This window comes from Narcine bancroftii, chromosome 2 (genome assembly GCF_036971445.1).
Source record: "Narcine bancroftii isolate sNarBan1 chromosome 2, sNarBan1.hap1, whole genome shotgun sequence".
In the NCBI taxonomy this organism is placed as follows: Eukaryota; Metazoa; Chordata; class Chondrichthyes; order Torpediniformes; family Narcinidae; genus Narcine; species Narcine bancroftii.
This window is the reverse complement of record NC_091470.1, coordinates 81,136,128-81,155,048: the sequence shown is the minus strand read 5'-3', so window position 1 is coordinate 81,155,048 and position 18,921 is coordinate 81,136,128. Positions and strand designations below refer to the sequence as shown.

Genomic DNA, 18,921 nt, shown 5'->3' with positions numbered 1-18,921 from the left:
GGAAAACCAGAGGTGTGTTCGATCCAGTGATCATTGGATGATCAGAGATGGAGAGGGTGAGCAATTTTAAATCCCTGGGAGTCACTATGTCGGAGGACCTTTCGTGGGCCCAACATACTAATGTCATCATGAAAGCACGTCAGCACCTCTACTTCCTCAGGAGTTTACAGAGGTTCAGTATGACATCGAAAACCTGGACAAACATCCACAGATGTTGAGCGGAAACTGTGCTGACTGGCTGCATCGCGAGCTGATATATGGGTATCAATACCTGCGAGTAGAAAGCCCTGCAAAAGGTAGTGGACTCAAGCCAGTACATGACAGGCAACACTCTCCCCACTATCATCATCTTCGTGGAATCATCAAGGATCCATGAACATCCAGAGAACATGCTCTGTTCTCGCTGCTGCCATCAGAAAAGAGGTGTAGGGGCCACAAGACTCGCACTACCTAGTTCAGGAACAGTTGCTACCCCTTCACCATCAGACTCCTCAACCACAAACTCAATCGGAGACTCAGATAAGGACTCTTAATTTGCACATTATTTATTGTTGATTTTTTTTCTGTATATGCAAAGTCAGTTTATCTACATTTCTTTGTTTACATTTTTCTTTTTATATATACATATTTTTCTTGAAATATACTTTACACTAATTCTGCCTGGCCCACAAGAAAAAGAATCTCAGGGTTGTATGCGATGTCATACATGTACTCTGACAATAAATTTGAACTTTGACTGAAAGGGAAGGAACGATCTATGTGATGGCAGCATCTCACCAGAGGTGCCGAAGTAAGAGGCAAGTAGAATCTTACCTTTCCCCAAATGAAACCAGTGCTTCCAGAAAAGTGAGGGAAAAAAAATGTTCAAAACAAAAAAAAGTTCTGGAGATTCTTGGGTCTGACAGCATCAATTACAAAAGAAATAAAATTAATGTTTCATACAAATTATGCTTTCATCAGCTGCCTGAGTCACTGAGTATCTCCAACATAATTGTCTTTTAACTTTAGATTTCTCCTCTCAAGCAGATGTTTACTTTTGAATTACTGTAAAGTTTGTTGTTTGAATTGATAATAAATATGAAAATCGTATCAATGTGGCAGAAAGAAAAAGGCACTATTAACTATGTAATTACTTTCTACACAAGTAGACAGGGCAGTAAAAGTGGCTTTAGCTATGCTTAGTTCATTGGGCAGGAAAGTGAGTATAAAAATAAGGAGATCATCATCTCGAATCTACGTTTGCTTGGTTGCAGCCAAAAATAAATACTTTGGGTAGGCTACACTTGGAATACCATGTGCAATTTTGGTGGCCCCATTACAGGAAAGACGTGGAGTCTTTGGAATGTGTACAGAAAAGCCTTACTCGGATGTTGCCTGATTTAGAGGGCATGAGTTATAGGGAGAGATTGGACAAACTTGGATTGTTTTCTCTGGAGTGTAGAAGGTATGATAGAGGTTTATAAAATTATGAAAGGCATTGACAGGGTGGGAATTCAGAATCTTTTCCCCAGGACAAAGGAAAAACTTGTACACACATTAAGGTGAAGGGGAAAAAGTTTAAGGTGATGTGCATGGATAATATTTTACACAGAGAGAGGTACTGCCTGTAATGAATGGGCTGTTAAGAGTAGTGGTGGAAGTAGATACAATAGTAGCATTTAAGAGTCTTCTACATGAACATGAAGGGATATCTATCAGGTGCAAGCTGCAGATATTCAGTCTGATTTGGACATCATATTCCATTCAGACACATGGGCCCACTCCTGTGCTGTACTGCTCTATTGCTTATGTAGCATTACTCTAAAGCAATGGTGGCCAACCTTCTAATTTTTAATTTAGACATACAGCACAGTAACAGGCCGTTTCAGCCCACAAGTACGTAACAGAGGTGTAGGTTAATTGGGTGTCAGGGACTCGTGGGCCGAAATGGCCTGTTACAATGCTATATGTCTAAATTGAAAATTAAAAGGTTGGCCTTCCCTGTCCTAAACCGTGTGTAGGGAAGGATGTGTGGGTTTCTGATTCTGAAACTTTGGACATGGCCAGGCAAGAAGAAAGTGCCATTTGTTAAACACAAGGTATCCTGAGCCTCATGAGTAGAAATGTAGGGAGCAAGAAATTATGTTGAATCCTTATAAAAGATTTTGGCCTCAATTGTAATACTACATTCATTCAGAAAGGAGGTAAAGAAACTGGAGGATAATTACTGAATATAATCTCTAATAAGAGATAATTACTAGAATAGCTCCAGGAATGAAAAGGCAACATCCTTGGTCAGTCTTTTGATGAGGAAGTAGTGAATAAGAATAAGAAAGTGCATTTTATATATGGGCTTTCATTCAGATTGAAGCCCGTGAACTAAAAGAAGCAGTGCATAATGGATAGAACATTGGCCAAGTGACATGAGAAAACTATTTTTCACTTCCATTTTATTGTTTGGATGAGATGGAAGGGGATAGTGGTGTTGCACTGTGGTTGGAACATGGCCCACTGTTCTTTATATTAATCACTTGAACTTGCATGCACATGACAGAGGACAATTCTAAAAGGGAACAAGAACAAATATATCTGGGATAAATGTGAACATTGTTGAAAATGACAGCTGAGAAAATAGTGAAAATAGCTGAGGATCCTAGATTTTAAAAATGTATATAAAATTTATACAAAGAGGAATGGAGTTGAAGAGCAAGGAAGTAATGCAGAAAAAAAACTTATTTGAGCACAACTGGAGTCTGTGTCCAGTTTTGGACTCTCTATTTTAGAAAAGATATGAAGACTTTGGAGAAGAATTGGAAGAAATTTATCAATTTATTGAGGGACAACAGACTTTCATTATGTGGATTAACAGGAAAAGATTGGACTGTTCTGCAGACTGAAGAGACCAAGAAGGGATCTGAGAAAAAGTCTATAAATTCACAAAAGCTTTATACAAAAGAGGAATTGTTTCCACCAGTACACTCAAAAACCAAAAGATTTAAATGTGATTGACAAAAGAATCAGAAGTGATACAGAAAAAATCTTTTTTTTTATATAAATGTAGTGAGCAGTTAGGATCTGGATTAATTCCAGAACAGGATAACAGTTTTTCATCCAACAATTAAGCTCTTGAATCTGCCCGTACTATTGTAATCTGAAACACAAACTATCCAGGACCACCAAAAGATCTGTCTGCGGTACTGAAAAGTAATTTTTGCTTTCTTGCACTAACTGTAACTGTGATATTTAACATTTTGATATTTATCATCTCCTTTTCCGATTTGCATTTGTGTTAATTAAAATTTTTACTATTGTAGTAAGTATATCTTATGTACAGTATTTGTTTGGCTGAAGGAAAGAATTATGTGAATCTGCACATTATATGGCAATAAATTAACATTGAACATTGATCTAAGGCCAGTGGAGGCAGATTCTATGGTGGAATCCATAGGGAATTCAAAGAAAAGGAACACAAAGACTTTCGGGAGTGGGGCAGAGGCTAGTTCTTGGATAGATTCGGCACAGGCTTGATGGGTCAAACGGCCTCCTCCTGCACTCCAACTTTTTCCTGATTCAGTAATTCTATGATTGATTACAGATACAAGATTGTAGTAGTAGAACTGATCTCCTTGTGCCAATGATGCAAACAAATGGGTAAACATAGCAAATGATTCAAGATCCAGGAAGGTGAAAGAAATATGGGAAACAGGATTAAGCAGACCATTCAAATGTAATCACCTTTGTGCGGTAACAATCTTGAGTAATGTATGCATCATATTTTCACATTCTTGCATCTCACTTTTGCATAAATGCACCACCAAATTATACTCTGGCTTGTCTTATCTCTTCACCTGAACAAAAGACATGACATTTATTTCCTTGGCAGAAACAGGGTTACCTTACTGGTAGTTTTGTGTCTCAACTTGCCTAATTTATTTCTTAGCATCTATTTAGCAAAATAAAAGAATGAAAGATGATGATCTTCTGTGGAGACTCCCACCTGACAATTTGAAATAAGGAGTGATGAGCTTATCATTCTTCTTCTTTGGCTTGGCTTCGCGGACGAAGATTTATGGAGGGGTAATCATAGACATTGTGCAAATACATATACAAATAAATTCTCACTACAGTAAGACAGGTACTTCAGAAAATACAATAGTACACATTAAATTAAATAGTGATAATACAAAAGATAGAAAATATTCAGTCACCACAGTGCAAGAAAAAAGTGGTGTTACAATAGTCTGTTTTTGAGAGTTCAGGGTATTTTCTGATTGGTGTAGTAAGAGGAGATTCAAGAGCTTGATAGCCATGGGAAACAACCTCGTGGCGCTAGTCTTTAGAGTTTTGCACCTTCTTCCTAAAAAAAGCAGCGAGAAGTGGTTGTGTCCAAGGTAATGGGGGTTCTTTAAGATGTTAGCTGCCTTCTTGAGGCAGCGCCTTACAAGGAAGTCTTCAATAGATGGGAGATTGGAGTCTGTGATGGATTTGGTTACTATCCATGGAGGTGAAAATTTTGTCAATACAAAATATGGAACTTTTTTTCAAGTTAATGAAGCAAATGAATTATTATACATGACTCCTTTTACAAAATCACCCATCCATCTTATTTTAAGAATTACAGTTAAGCAAACAACAGCTAAACATAAGAAAGCTATGATTGGATTCAAAGGTATAACTTTAACATTTAATTTTCACTTACCCAAAAGCGAAATCAGTATCTTAAATTGGGACACCACATAAAGCTAGAAGATCAAAATAAAAATACATTATGGTGTAATTCAGTTTAATTTCCGTCATGTTAATCATGGACTGCCTGCTATTCATATTTAGGATTCAATTGGAGCAAACGGGAAACATATATGGTAGCATGAAAAAGAAATGAATATTTGACCAAGCAAGTGGATAAAGATATCACTCATATACAACAGAACACCAAATAAGCAACATGAAACAAAACTGCTTGAAACAGCTTTTCTCAAACTGCAGCTGATTTGACCACACAAAAAGTAATCTAATTAGACATTCAGATGGGCCATATCCTCATACAAATAATACATTAACAATTTGGGCAGATGGTTAGCACAACACTATTACAGTGTCAGAGACCCAGGTTCAAACCTGGCATTGTTTGTAAGGAGTTTGTATGTTCTCGCCTTGACTGCGTGGGTTTCCTCTGGGTGCTCCCGTTTCCTCCCACCCTCCAAAGGTTATGGGGTTGTAGATTAATTTGAGTGCAATTGGGAAGCATGGGTTTAAATAGCCAGAATCAGTTGCTACCATGCTATATAAGAAAAATAAAATTTGTGCATAAATAAACAGGGATTTGGTCTGGGAGCACAATTATATTGTGAATGAATAAGACATTACTAATGAGGGCAAATGTCTAAAAAATGAAACCAAACCATTAAATTCAGTAAGGGCAATGCATCTGACTTTCCTTCAATGTGGAAATTACAGCCAAAATTTAGATTAATGACAAGTTATATGTGAAATAAGATTTTCAGATGGGGGAGCGTGGCAAGATGGCATAGGGAACAGATGTGCCTTCCTGACTCTGATTTATTGTTTTGTCTTTAAGTGCCCGTTAAAGTTCTTTTAAAAGTTTATAAATAATAAGAGGTGTTGGATTAGTGCCTAATGGTTTATATGCAAAAAAAAGGTAAAAGAAAACATCAACAGACTGTTAAAAAACTAAATTTTCCGAAATTGTCTGAGCCTACTTGTTTACAAGAAGCCAGGACTCAGCGTAGAATGGATCCAGAGAAAGACGTACAGAGTTCGGCATTGAAACTCTGTTTTAAGCCGGTGAGGCTCTTTGAAGGTCACATTCAACAGCTTTCAGACCAAAGAGCTGGACGGGTGCCAGTATTTCACACAACGGCCACTGTGAGTGCTGTTACTCAGTTGAATCAGCTGGGGCGCCACCAGCTGGAGAGTTAAAGAGCTGTCATTCGACTGCTGCAGTGGTGGCACTGCAAAATGCATCTTCAATTACAACGGTTTTTCCAGACATCGATTCAGTGAAGATGATTAAAGAGATTTGGCTTAAAGATAACTCTGATCTTCAGTCTCCTGGCATTGCTGGGGGGACTTTGAGAGGGATTTTTATACGAAGTCAAACTGCTAGAAAAGATACTAAATTAAGGGAAGGGACAGAAGATCCCGTGGTCTCTAAGATACAGCAAGACCCCATTATGCCTGAATCTACTTCTGTTGAAATGTCTGTAAAGGATCTTGAAAATAAGATATATTCTGTATCGAGTCACTTAGCTAATTTTGTGAACCTGTTTATTTCCAAGATTAATGCGATGGCGGAAGTCATTAATGGAGCTTTTAAGCTTGAAACCATTGAAAGATTTGAAATGTGTGATCAAGGTTTAGTTGATGCACAGGATCAACTGCAAGATGAAAAGAGAATAACTGAAACATTGCAGATCCAAAATAAAAATTTAGCAAAAAAGGTTGATTATTTGGAGAATCAATCTAGACGGAACAACGTGAAAATTGTTGGTTTGCCAGAAGGGATAGAAGGACCAGATCCAAGAAAATTTTTTACTGAATGGATTCCACGAGTGTTAGGACAGGATAAATTCCCTGAAGGTTTAATACTGGAACGTGCTTATAGAGTTTTAAGAAGAAAATCTTTTTCAGGACAGAATCCGAGATCTGTTTTGATCCGTTGTTTAAACTATTGTGACAGAGAGACAATTTTACGTACGGCTATTAGAAATGCCCAGCAAAATAGATCTCCTTTGATGGTTCAGAATAATCCTGTTTTCTTCTATCAAGATTTGAGTCAAGAAATTATGTTTCAATGACACGAATTTAATTCTGTGAAAGAACGGTTGTGGAAAAAAAGACACAAGGCAACATTCAGGTATTCTGTGGTACTGAAGATTTTTTAGGATGGAAATTAGCCAAAGTTCTTTGACAATCCTAAAGAGGTTATGGACTTTGCTCAGTCTCTACCAATCATGCAGTTTCAGGAACGATGTAGTCCTTCAAGGTCTCCAAAGAGCGTAGAGATGTAAGGTGGGATCCAGATTTTTAAAAGAAATGGAAGCAATGGTGACCGAAGTGGTAACGTTGATTTAGAATAATAAATCTTTTATCATTTTTTTTGAGAAGAGTTTAAGTATTTTAAACAATGATGATAGTTTAATGAAATGGGAGTTGGGAGAGGGAACTGGGTGGGCACTAGTTTCCAGAACTCATCAGCTATCTGTGAGTTATCTCACACCCAATATTTTGGGGGAGTTACCGCTTCAGGCGGTTTAAACAGGAGGAGATAGTTGTGACCTCCGACCTGTTTTTTTTATTATTATTTTTTTTAATAAATAATTTTTTTTTTAAACTCTTTTTGTTTTCTGATTGTAATAAAGAGGGAATTAGGGTTTTTTTTTTCCTCTCCTTTTTTTTCTCTTTTTGGGGGGGGGTTTCTCTTTTTTCTTTCTTTTTTAAGAGGATGATGTCACAGAAGATAATAAGTCAAAAATTGAGGATGTTGAATTAGATGAAGAGGAAGATGAGGGGAAAGATGATAAGAAGAAAAAGAAGAAAATTAAGTACAAATACATTGAGGGAGAAGAGTTTTATAAAATTGTTAATTTTGATAGAGAATTTTGAAGATGTTATAAATGAAGGATATGGAGAATTTTATAAGAGTTTGAACTTTTTTCTTTTTTTTCTTTTTATATATAAGGGGAGGGGAAGGGAATAAGAAGTTTATTTGATTGTTTTTCTAAGGGATGTTTTTGTTCTCTCGATGAATTATAAAGGAAACTTGGTATTAATGGAAATTCTGTATTTATGTATTATTAATTATGATTTTTGTATAACAGATATGTGGTTGATATATGATTTTAATATTTGAACTTAGTTTTAAAGTGGATTTCATTTGTTAAATACATGTATTATGTTTGATTTCTTCTTTCTTTCTTCTTTGGCTTGGCTTCGCGGACAAAGATTTATGGAGGGGGTAAAAGTCCACGTCAGCTGCAGGCTCGATTGTGGCTGACAAGTCCGATGCGGGACAGACAGACACGGTTGCAGGGGAAAATTGGTTGGTTGGGATTGGGTGTTGGGTTTTTCCTCCTTTGTCTTGTCAGTGAGGTGGGCTCTGCGGTATTCTTCAAAGGAGGTTGCTGCCCGCTGAACTGTGAGGCGCCAAGATGCACGGTTTGAGGCGATATCAGCCCACTGGCGGTGGTCAATGTGGCAGGCACCAAGAGATTTCTTTAGGCAGTCCTTGTACCTCTTCTTTGGTGCACCTCTGTCACGGTGGCCAGTGGAGAGCTTGCCATATAACACGATCTTGGGAAGGCGATGGTCCTCCATTCTGGAGACGTGACCCACCCAGCGCAGCTGGATCTTCAGCAGCGTGGACTCGATGCTGTCGGCCTCTGCCATCTCGAGTACTTCGATGTTAGGGATGAAGTCGCTCCAATGAATTTTGAGGATGGAGCGGAGACAACGCTGGTGGAAGCGTTCTAGGAGCCGTAGGTGATGCTGGTAGAGGACCCATGATTTGGAGCCGAACAGGAGTGTGGGTATGACAACGGCTCTGTATACGCTAATCTTTGTGAGGTTTGTCAGTTGGTTGTTTTTCCAGACTCTTTTGTGTAGTCTTCCAAAGGCGCTATTTGCCTTGGAGAGTCTGTTGTCTATCTCTTTGTCGATCCTTGCATCTGATGAAATGATGCAGCCGAGATAGGTAAACTGGTTGACCGTTTTGAGTTTTGTGTGCCTGATGGAGATGTGGGGGGGCTGGTAGTCATGGTGGGGAGATGGCTGATGGAGGACCTCCGTTTTCTTCAGGCTGACTTCCAGGCCAAACATTTTGGCAGTTTCCGCAAAACAGGACGTCAAGCGCTGAAGAGCTGGCTCTGAATGGGCAACTAAAGTGGCATCGTCTGCAAAGAGTAGTTCACGGACAAGTTTCTCTTGTGTCTTGGTGTGAGCTTGCAGGCGCCTCAGATTGAAGAGACTGCCATCCGTGCGGTACCGGATGTAAACAGCGTCTTCATTGTTGAGGTCTTTCATGGCTTGGTTCAGCATCATGCTGAAGAAGATTGAAAAGAGGGTTGGTGCGAGAACACAGCCTTGCTTCACGCCATTGTTAATGGAGAAGGGTTCAGAGAGCTCATTGCTGTATCTGACCCGACCTTGTTGGTTTTCGTGCAGTTGGATAATCATGTTGAGGAACTTTGGGGGGCATCCGATGCGCTCTAGATCAGCTGAAGACTACCATACTGCAATCCACTGAAGAGGTACTGGGCTTCTCCTCCAGGAAAAACAAGGACTGGTTCAACGATAACAGCCAGGAAATCCAGGAGCTGCTGGCAAAGAAGTGAGCTGCCCACCAGGCTCACCTTACAAAGCCGTCCTGTCCAGAGAAGAAACAAGCCTTCCGTCGCGCATGCAGCCATCTTCAGCGCAAACTCCGGGAGATCCAAAATGAGTGGTGGACTAGCCTCGCCAAGCGAACCCAACTCAGCGCGGACATTGGGGACTTCAGGGGTTTCTACGAGGCTCTAAAGGCTGTGTATGGCCCCTCACCCCAAGTCCAAAGCCTGCTGCGCAGCTCAGACGGCAAAGTCCTCCTCAGCGACAAGATCTCCATCCTCAACCAATGGTCAGAACACTTCCAACCTCTTTTCAGTGCCAACCGCTCAGTCCAAGATTCCGCCCTGCTCCAGCTCCCTCAACAGCCCCTAAGGCTAGAGCTGGATGAGGTCCTCACCCAGGATGAGACATATAAGGCAAGTGAACAACTGAAAAGTGGCAAAGCAGCAGGTATGGATGGAATCCCCCCAGAGGGGGGCGGCAAAACTCTGCATGTCAAACTGCATGAGTTTTTCAAGCTTTGTTGGGACCAAGGAAAACTGCCTCAGGACCTTCGTGATGCCATCATCATCACCCTGTACAAAAACAAAGCCGAGAAATCAGACTGCTCAAACTACAGGGGAATCACGCTGCTCTCCATTGCAGGCAAAATCACGCTAGGATTCTCCTAAATAGAATAATACCTAGTGTCGCCGAGAATATTCTCCCAGAATCACAGTGCGGCTTTCGCGCAAACAGAGGAACTACTGACATGGTCTTTGCCCTCAGACAGCTCCAAGAAAAGTGCAGAGAACAAAATAAAGGACTCTACATCACCTTTGTTGACCTCACCAAAGCCTTTGACACCGTGAGCAGGAAAGGGCTTTGGCAAATACTAGAGCGCATCGGATGCCCCCCAAAGTTCCTCAACATGATTATCCAACTGTTTGATTTAAATATATGTTTAAGGGTATTATTTTAGTATTGATATTTTTTTTGTTGTTAGTAATTTTTTGTTGTTGTTAAGTTTTATCCTTTTTTTTGTAAGTGGGGTTTTTTCTATTTTATTTACAACATTGTTAATTAATTCTTTACTCTTTACTTTGGGGGGGAGGGTTGGACTAATTTTAAATTAGATGATTAATGTTGTGTTATAATTATTGGGGGGGGTTAATTTGTGTAATTTAATGATGTAGTATTCTAATTTTTATTATCTTATTTTTTATTATTTCTAAATGTAATTTTTATTTTATTCATGTCATAAAATTTTAAATAAAGTTAAAAAAAAAGATTTGCAGATGGAATCAATATTCCAGCTCAAAATTATTATAAAACATTGCTATTAATTTGGGAACCACAGCACCTAATTCTCTTCTGTTCTTCATTTCCCAAAACTGTCTCAATACCAGGACCAATTGACAAAAGCTGGAAGTTGGCACAAGACCATCAGCTTAAGGTCATTTCCAATCTAGCCTAACAGCAGGGCACTTCAACATTAAAAGGTGCTCAAATTAAGGAAACATATCCCAAGTAAATAAAATCATTAGACTTTACATGATACAGTGGTCAAGGCAGTGAAATGTTCCTCCTGCTAGATGTGGGAAGTCGATGATCCTTGTGCTCCCACTGCTGCCCTGCTGACTATACTACAATTGTGGGAAGTACATCCAGCTGCAGCTCCTTATAGACAATGTAATGGAACTGGAGCTGCAATTGGATGCTGAGAGCATCATTCACTGAAGTAGTCACACCTAAGGAACCACTATCAGATAGATGAGTGACCACAGGAGAGGTGAGGGAAGTAAGCAGGCAGTGAAGGATTCTCCTGTGGCCATTTCCCTCACCAACAGCTATACTGATTTGGATGCTATTGGGAGAAATAACATTTCGGGGCTAGCAGCTGCAATCAGGTCAATGATACAGTGATTGGCTTGGAGGCTCAGAAGGTAAGGGTGAAGGCAGGCAGAATGAGGCTATGTGGCTTCGGAAGAGACACTGGAATTGTGTGTAGCCTCCCAGAGTCAAAAATGTTACTAAGCAATTGGAGACATTCTCAAGGTAGAGAGCGAACAGCCAGAGGTTATTGTACACATTGGTACATACCACATAGGTAGAGTAAGTGATGAGGTCCTGTGCAATGAGTATATGTATTTAGGTAAGAGGTTGAAAGAATGGACCTCAAGGGTAGTGATCTCTGGATTATTACCTGTAGCATGTGCTAATGAGCTCAGAAATTGGAAGCCAAGCCAAATGAATTTGTGGCAGAGAAAATGGTGCGGGGAGCATTCATGAACATCCCTACAGACAGGTTCATGGGTAGATTTAGATTGGCAGAGGACTGGAATTCTATGCAGGTGAGAGGTTTGAAGTTGGTATGAAGGGTGATAAGTGTTAGAGACAGGAGAAAGACAAGGAGTGAGGAAGGAGTATTTTAATGCTAGAGGGTTGTCAGGTAAGACAGATGAACTGTGTCATGGATAAACATGTGACTGAGATGTTGAAGCCATTATGAAAACTTGATTAAGAAGGAGCAGGACTGGCAGCTCAACATTCCAGGGTATAAGTGCTTCAAGAAAATTAGAAATGGGAGTAAAAGATGAGGGGGTGTTGAGTTATTGGTTAAGGAGAATGTCATGGCAATGGTCAGAGGTGACATTATGGACAGATTGGCTAATGAGGCTATATGGGTGGAGCTGAGAAAAAAAAATAAGATCACCTTGTTGAGCATGTACTAGAGGCCCCAAACAGTCGTCGGGAATTAAAGGAGACTGCTGCCATCTGTAGGTCAAATAAGGTTGTCTTACTAGGGATTTTAACTTTCCAAATGTTAACTGGGCAAGTCATAGTTCAAAAGGTTTAGACAGACCGGAATTTGTCTAATATATTCAGGAAAATTTCCTCTGACAATATATAGACAGTTACACAAGGGAAGGGGAACACTTGATCTAGTCTTGGAAATTGTAAAGAACAAATGGATAAAGAGTTCATGGATGAACCATTGTTCTATTAGGTTTAAAGCAGATATGGAAAGAGACAGGACAGAAAATTGGGGCAAAACCAACTTTGAAGTTATATGACGCAGACTAACGCAAGTTCATTGGAACATGTTGTTTGAAGGAAGAGGAAAGCGGGGAGAGAGTATCTTGACAAAAGTACAGGTCATGCATGATCCTGCTAGAGTGAAAGGACAGACATTCAATCGAGGGAAAGATTGGATTATGAGGAGAATTCAGGCTCTGTTCAAGAACAAGGAGGCACAGGGCAAGTATAAGACACTGGGATCAAGTGAGGAGGAGTTTCAGGACTAGGGAGCAAACAAAAAAGAAAATCGGGGGGGGGGGCAAAAAGGGGATAGGAGATAGCTCTGGCACATGACATTGAGATAATTCCAAGAATGTTACAATATCCAAGAGAAAAATGGTAACCAGAGATAAAATGGGACCCCAAGGAATCCATCCTTTCTACTCTGCATAGAACCAGAGGAAATGGGCAACATTCTCAATGAGCATATCACCTATTTTAAATACAGAGAAAGACAATGAGGATTGGGGAACTTCGGGCAGTCAGTTGTAGTGTCTTGAGAACAGCTTTAGAGATGCTGAAAGTTCTGATGTGTACGAATCTCATGCTCTGCTTCCTGTACAGTCATGACTGAGTAGTCAAGTTTGGCTCCAATTCAAACTGAAAATTCAATGACACCATTGTTGGTCAAGTAACTGGAAATGATGATTCAGAATATAAAATGGAAATGAGAATCTGTTTGGGTGGTGCTCTCAATATCACCAAGAACAAAGATATTATTGTTGATTTTAGGAAGGAGAGCTGAGAGACCATGCTCACTGATGGGACAGAGGTAGAGAGGGTTAGAACCTTCAAGCCCCTGGGAGTCCATGTATCAGAAGACCTTTCATGGCCAGCACATTGAGGCAATCAGAATCAGAATTTATTATCATGAACATGTAACGAAATTTGTTGTTTTGCAGCACATCACAGTGAAAACATTTATATAACCATCTTACAAAATAAATAAAAATAGTGCAAGAAAAAGAGAAAGTCAAAGTAAGGCCATGACTGTAGTTCATATTCATTCAGAAACTTAATGGCAGAGAGGAAGAAGGTGTCCTTGTACTGCTGAGTGCTTGTCTTCAAGCTCTTGTACCTTTTTCTTGATGGTAGCAGAGTAAAGAAAGCATGGGTAAAACACAATGCTAAAGAAATTCAGCAGGTCAAGCAGTGTCTTTTATATAGCGAAGGTTAAAAAACATAACTGACATTTCGAGCTTGAGCTGTTCATCAAGGTTATGGAAAATGTAGGCAGTTGTCCAAACAAGAGTGGGGGGAGGGAGGTGTGGTCGCAAAGGCAGGAAGTGATAGGGGGAGAAGGGAGGGGACAGCAGAGATCAAGGGGAGGAGGGATGGCGAGGAGGAGGGATGGGAGGGAGGAGAACTGGAAATGGAAAAGGAAGAAAGGAGGGGGAAGAGGAGAGTAGGTTAGTAGAAACCAGAAAAGTCGATGTTAATGCCATCTAGTTGGAGAGTGCCCAGACAGAATATCAAGTGTTGTTCCTCCAATTTATGGGTAGTCTTGCTGGGATAGTACAAAAGGCCATGGACAGACATGTGAGAATGGAGAATGGGAATGTGACACAGACTGAAATGGTTGGCTACTGTTTTTGTTTCTAGCTTCCTCTGGAATTGCTTCTTTGTTGTTCAGATAGTCTTCCACAGGTCATACCTGGACTTCTTAAATGGCCTCAGCAGATTACAAATAATCTGATTCATTCAAGGCTTCTGGTTGGGAAACTCCCAAGTATGAGCACACAGTTTTGATGAAATTGATGAACCATGTTTCATATTCATTCATTCCTCTGCTTTCTGAGGAGATTTCACATCATTGAATACTCTATCAAACTTCTACAGGTGACTGTGGAAAGACAATTCTCCTGGGATTGATCAGATATATGCAAGGGCACTATGAGAAGCTGGAGAGAGAATTGCAGTTGCTCTGTTTGACATCTTTGAGTCATCATTAATAACAGGTGCCAGAAGACTAGTGGGTTGCATATGTTGCACCTCTATTCAAGAAGGGCTGCAGTGAAAACCCTGAGAACTAAAGGCCAGTGAGCCTAACATCTGTGACTGGCAAGTCACTAGAGAGTATTCTGAGGGAGAAGATGTACATTCACTTGGACAAAGGCTGATTATGGATAATTGTTTTGTGAGTGGGAGATCATTCCTCATGAATTTGACTGAGTATTTTGAAGTTATGACCAAGAAAGTTGACAAGGTTGTATATATGGATTTCAGCAAGGCATTCAATATAGTTCTGTACAGTAGGGTGCCCTGGAAAGTTAGGTTGCACAGGATCTAAGGTGAAATAGCAAATTGGCTTCATGCAATAAAGCAGAGCCAGATGGTGAAATGTTGATGTGCCATAGGGTTCAGTGTGGGTAAAACGTATCGGGATGGTGGTCAAAGTTCTCAAAACGTTCAGAAGTATCAAAAGGAAAGCACCTTCAGCCTTGGTCATGGTGCATCTCCCCACTCCAGTCACACAAACTGCACACCATCTTGGCTAACACATGAATAAATCCCAAAAGTGAAGTTACAAATTTATTACGAAGCTTGGTATCAACTGCCAATCACATTGCAGTTAACAATGGAATTATTAAGAAAAAAAATCAGAACATTTGGCAAAGAATGAATTTTGAAACAGCTTCAGGAAGTATTTAAATTAGGATATATAAAACTAACTTTACTAATGCAACAGCAATTACTTCAAATTATAAATCACTCAGAAATCGGAGGCAAAAGCGAGTAGGCTAGTTGATAAAAAGCAATTGGAATTTTTAAATTACTAAAATGTCATATCTATGTTCAATCAGACAATATCATAACACTAAAATAAAGGATGTAGTAAATACCTGCTGAATTTTCTTTGAAAAGTTTTTGTTAGACTTTTCCAATAAGACTTCAAATTTGTTGCTACCTGTTCAAAGAAAGTAAAATAACTCATCCTTCAACTAATTTTTCCTAACACGCCAATACTCTAAATCCAGCAAGAATTTCTCACCTTCCTACACTGATGAATAATGCTGAACATTTTTTTTCCAAAAGGTTTGCTTCCTGAAAAAAAAATTGGGGCTTATGATAGACAACTTCAGGCTGAACACAAAGATAATTTCAGATTTGCTGTATCATGTAGGAAATTGGAGAAACATTAAATTAACTTGTATTGAATTTAGCATGTTCAATCACATGATGATGCTGACACATTCTGTTAGTTCAACTGACCTAAAATGTTTTCCTGCTGATTTGTTTGTACTCCTGATCTGATGTCTCTCATGTTAGTGTCCAACAATAGTCAGCCAGTTTTGAGGGATTCCATGGTAGCAATGTCCTGGTGAAATATTTCACCTTGTTCATCACTGACTGCACCAAGATCAGCAGGGAAGAAGTCCAAGTGTGATTGCAGAAAATGTATTTTCAATGACATGTTGCACTTTATGGTTTCTATGCTTGAAGTAGACTTGACAGGACATCACAAAATAGGTTACAGTAAATGATAGGGAAAAATTTAAGTTAATTTTCAGAATCAGCAGCCCAAAATCAATAAAATACACCCAAAGTGATCAGGAAGCAAAATCTTCATTGTCCAGTGTAATTTGACCTGGAGTTTCCCTTAATTTTAGTTACAACTGTGAAATGGGCCCTTTGGTCATCCACACCAACCTTTTTGACCATTTACAATAATCCTATTTGCCCACACCAAATCTATACCATTTTAAATAAACAAATATTTAACTGAATATTTCTTAAACAGAGATTATGTTGGACTCTATCATTTCCTCTAGCAGCAAGTAAAAATTTTCCCCTTCAAATCCCCTTTAAACCCCTTCCTCTCACGCTCCACCTTTTTTGATACCCCGCCATTCCCTAATGACACAATTCTTAGCAGATTACAAATTAAGATCATTCAATAGCATTATGCAAAGGAATGATGTGGAAGAATTTGAAATGATGTAGGTTTGCTGACAAATGTCCATTCTCAGTTCCTCACAGCACACAGTTCAGCAGATTCTACACATTACTGAAAACTGCATTCATATGACACAAATTCCAGTCCAAAAAGAGTCAACTTGCCCAATTCCTTCTTGATCCTGTAGAGGAGGAGATGTCCTGGCTTGGTACCAACAAGAAGCCAGTCCTCTAAAAAGAAAAAAGAAACAGGACATGGTTATGCTAGTTGTTAAATTATTTGAAGAAATCCTTTGCGATAAATAATCTGCTTCATTGTCAATCATGTGTTCTGTTGCTAGAGGTGTGTATCAAAATAGGGCATGTTTACCCAATGCTGCTACAGGAGGTAGGCTCAATTTAAAAACAAAATGCTGGAGAAACTCAGATCTAACTGTATACAGGTATTCCCCGTTTTGCGCCACTTCGCTTTAACGAAAGACCTATATCTGTACCTATTTTTGTTAACCGAAAGAATGTGGATGATTTTCACATTTACGAAAAAAGGCAAAAAGCGAAAATAGCATTCAGCATTTGTTTTATAGCGAGCCAGTGCATATCCCCGAGCTGCAAGAGAGGCATCGCCAAACTCCTTCCCTGGGAACTACACTCAGCATCAAGCAAACATAGCTTTGATCTGTGTCTGTGTGCATTGTCTCAATTTATTTTGTGTATCTGTTAGTGAGAGATGTCTTAAGGTATCAGAAAAGCCTAAGAGAGCTTGTAAGGGTGTTATGCTTAGCTTAAAACTGGACATAATTAACCATTTTGATTGTGGTGAACAAAATAGACATTTACATTGGCTGAGTAGTTATCAGATCATTCCTGCCTTTACTATATGTTAGTGTTAGTTTAAGTTTTATGTGCTATTTGATGGGTTATTTTTTGGGTCTGGGAATGGTCAAAAAATTTTCCCATATAAATTAATGGTAATTGCTTCTTCACGTTACACATTTTGGCTTACGAAAGGTTTCATAGGAACACTCTACTTTTGGATAGCAGGGAAAACCTGTATTTTATATAGCAAAGACAAAGATACATAACCAACGTTTTGGGTTTTAGTCCTTTATCAAGGTATGAATGACATGCAGAATAAGTGCCCAAATAAAATGGTGGGAGGTAGGAGCACAGTCCCACAAGCAGGAGGAAATAGGTGGATAAGGGAGACACACCAGCAAACATGAGGAATGGCTCTGTGAATGGAGAGGGAAGGGGGTGTCGAGCTGGAGGAAAGAAGACAGGAGAAAGGGAGGGAGGACACAGAGTAGGCTAGCAGAAACCGGAAAAGTTGATTTAATCCCATTCGGGTAGAGGGTGCCTGTCAGAAAATTGTGTTGCTTCTCTAATTTACAAGAGGTCTTTGTTTGACAGTACATGAGGCCATGGACAGACATGTCAGTATGGGAGTGGGGCACAGAAGGGAAATGGTTGGTCCCTGTCACTTATGTGGACAGAGCAAAAATGCTCAGTGAAGCGACCTCTCAATCTGCATCCAGTCTCTCCGATGTGGAGAAGGCCACAAAAGGAGCATCGGATGCAGTGTGGCTTCACTATTTGGGGCCCGCAAATAATGGTGAGGGAGGAGATGTGGGTGCAAGTGCGGCACTTCCAGTGGTTGCATGGGGGGGGGGGGGCGGAAAGATTTAATGAGAAGGGTCGAGGGAGTCATTGGGGAGCGGTCACTACGGAAAGCGGAGAGGGGGAGATGTGTCTGCAGGTGGGATCACGTTGAAGGTGGCAGAAATGACTGAGAATAAGGTGTTGGACGAGGAGGCTGGCAGGTGAGGGCAAGGTGGGGGCCGAGGGGACCAGGGCAGATGGTCCGTGTGGGAGTGGGCGCAAAATTGAAATGGATGGCCACGGGAGATTCCTGTCACTGATGCGAGTGACGTGATTTTACTTCAATCACGGTGTCTGCAGACTTTCGTGTTCCTCTCAGTTAGGATCAGAAGTCCCACCATCGCCTTGGGGGCTGGGTTACTTTAATGATGTCATTACCAGGCGACTCAAACTTTGTTCCTCTCCGTCCCCTCCCTTCACACCGGCGCCGTTACTTTCACAGCGGCGCCGACCTCGCTCGCCTCATCCGTTTCAGACAACCTCCCTCCCCTCCTCCCCCCTCCCCGGCCTGCCTGCCTTCAGCTTCTGACCGTGCCTCACCCAGCAATGGCCCCTTACCCCAGGCCGCCATGCAGTCTATCTGCAGCGGCAACTTCTCCAGAATCGGCACCGGCTCGAAAGCGTCGTGCATCCTGACCCGACACGGCCCGATCGCGGCGGCCGCCCACACAAACTCCTCCTGATGCTCGGGCGGGCTCGCTCGCGCGCGCATGCGTTCTCAGATTGGACCGTGCGTGGAGTCCCGTGACCAACGTCACACTCGCTTGTCCGCAGCACTGAGCATGCGCCGCAACGGGCCGATGTTCTCGCACCTCTATCCCAATGGGACGTGAGGTGACGTCCGAGTGGGAGCCTTTCATCACACATGTGGCTTCAGATTAAAGGATCATCAATTTAGGACATTTGGCATGTTACCAACATCCTTCAACAAATTCTACAGGTGAGGAGTCACGTGATGGAGTAGTGGCCGGTCAGGGAATT

At 40.7% G+C, this 18,921-nt stretch overlaps 1 protein-coding gene across 1 annotated transcript in view; it reads right to left on the bottom strand.

Annotated features, from left to right (window-relative positions):
- vps39 (VPS39 subunit of HOPS complex) overlaps positions 1–18,665 on the bottom strand; it is a 136,269-nt gene extending 117,604 nt beyond the window's left edge. Inside the window, exons 1-4 of the mRNA XM_069915495.1 lie at positions 18,499–18,665; positions 16,443–16,512; positions 15,228–15,288; positions 4,679–4,721 (exon numbers count right to left, since the gene is read on the bottom strand). Coding sequence (XP_069771596.1) covers positions 4,679–4,721; positions 15,228–15,288; positions 16,443–16,512; positions 18,499–18,652 — 328 coding nt within the window. The 5' untranslated portion in view covers positions 18,653–18,665. The remainder of the gene's footprint in view (positions 1–4,678; positions 4,722–15,227; positions 15,289–16,442; positions 16,513–18,498) is intronic.
- Positions 18,666–18,921: the final 256 nt, after the last annotated feature.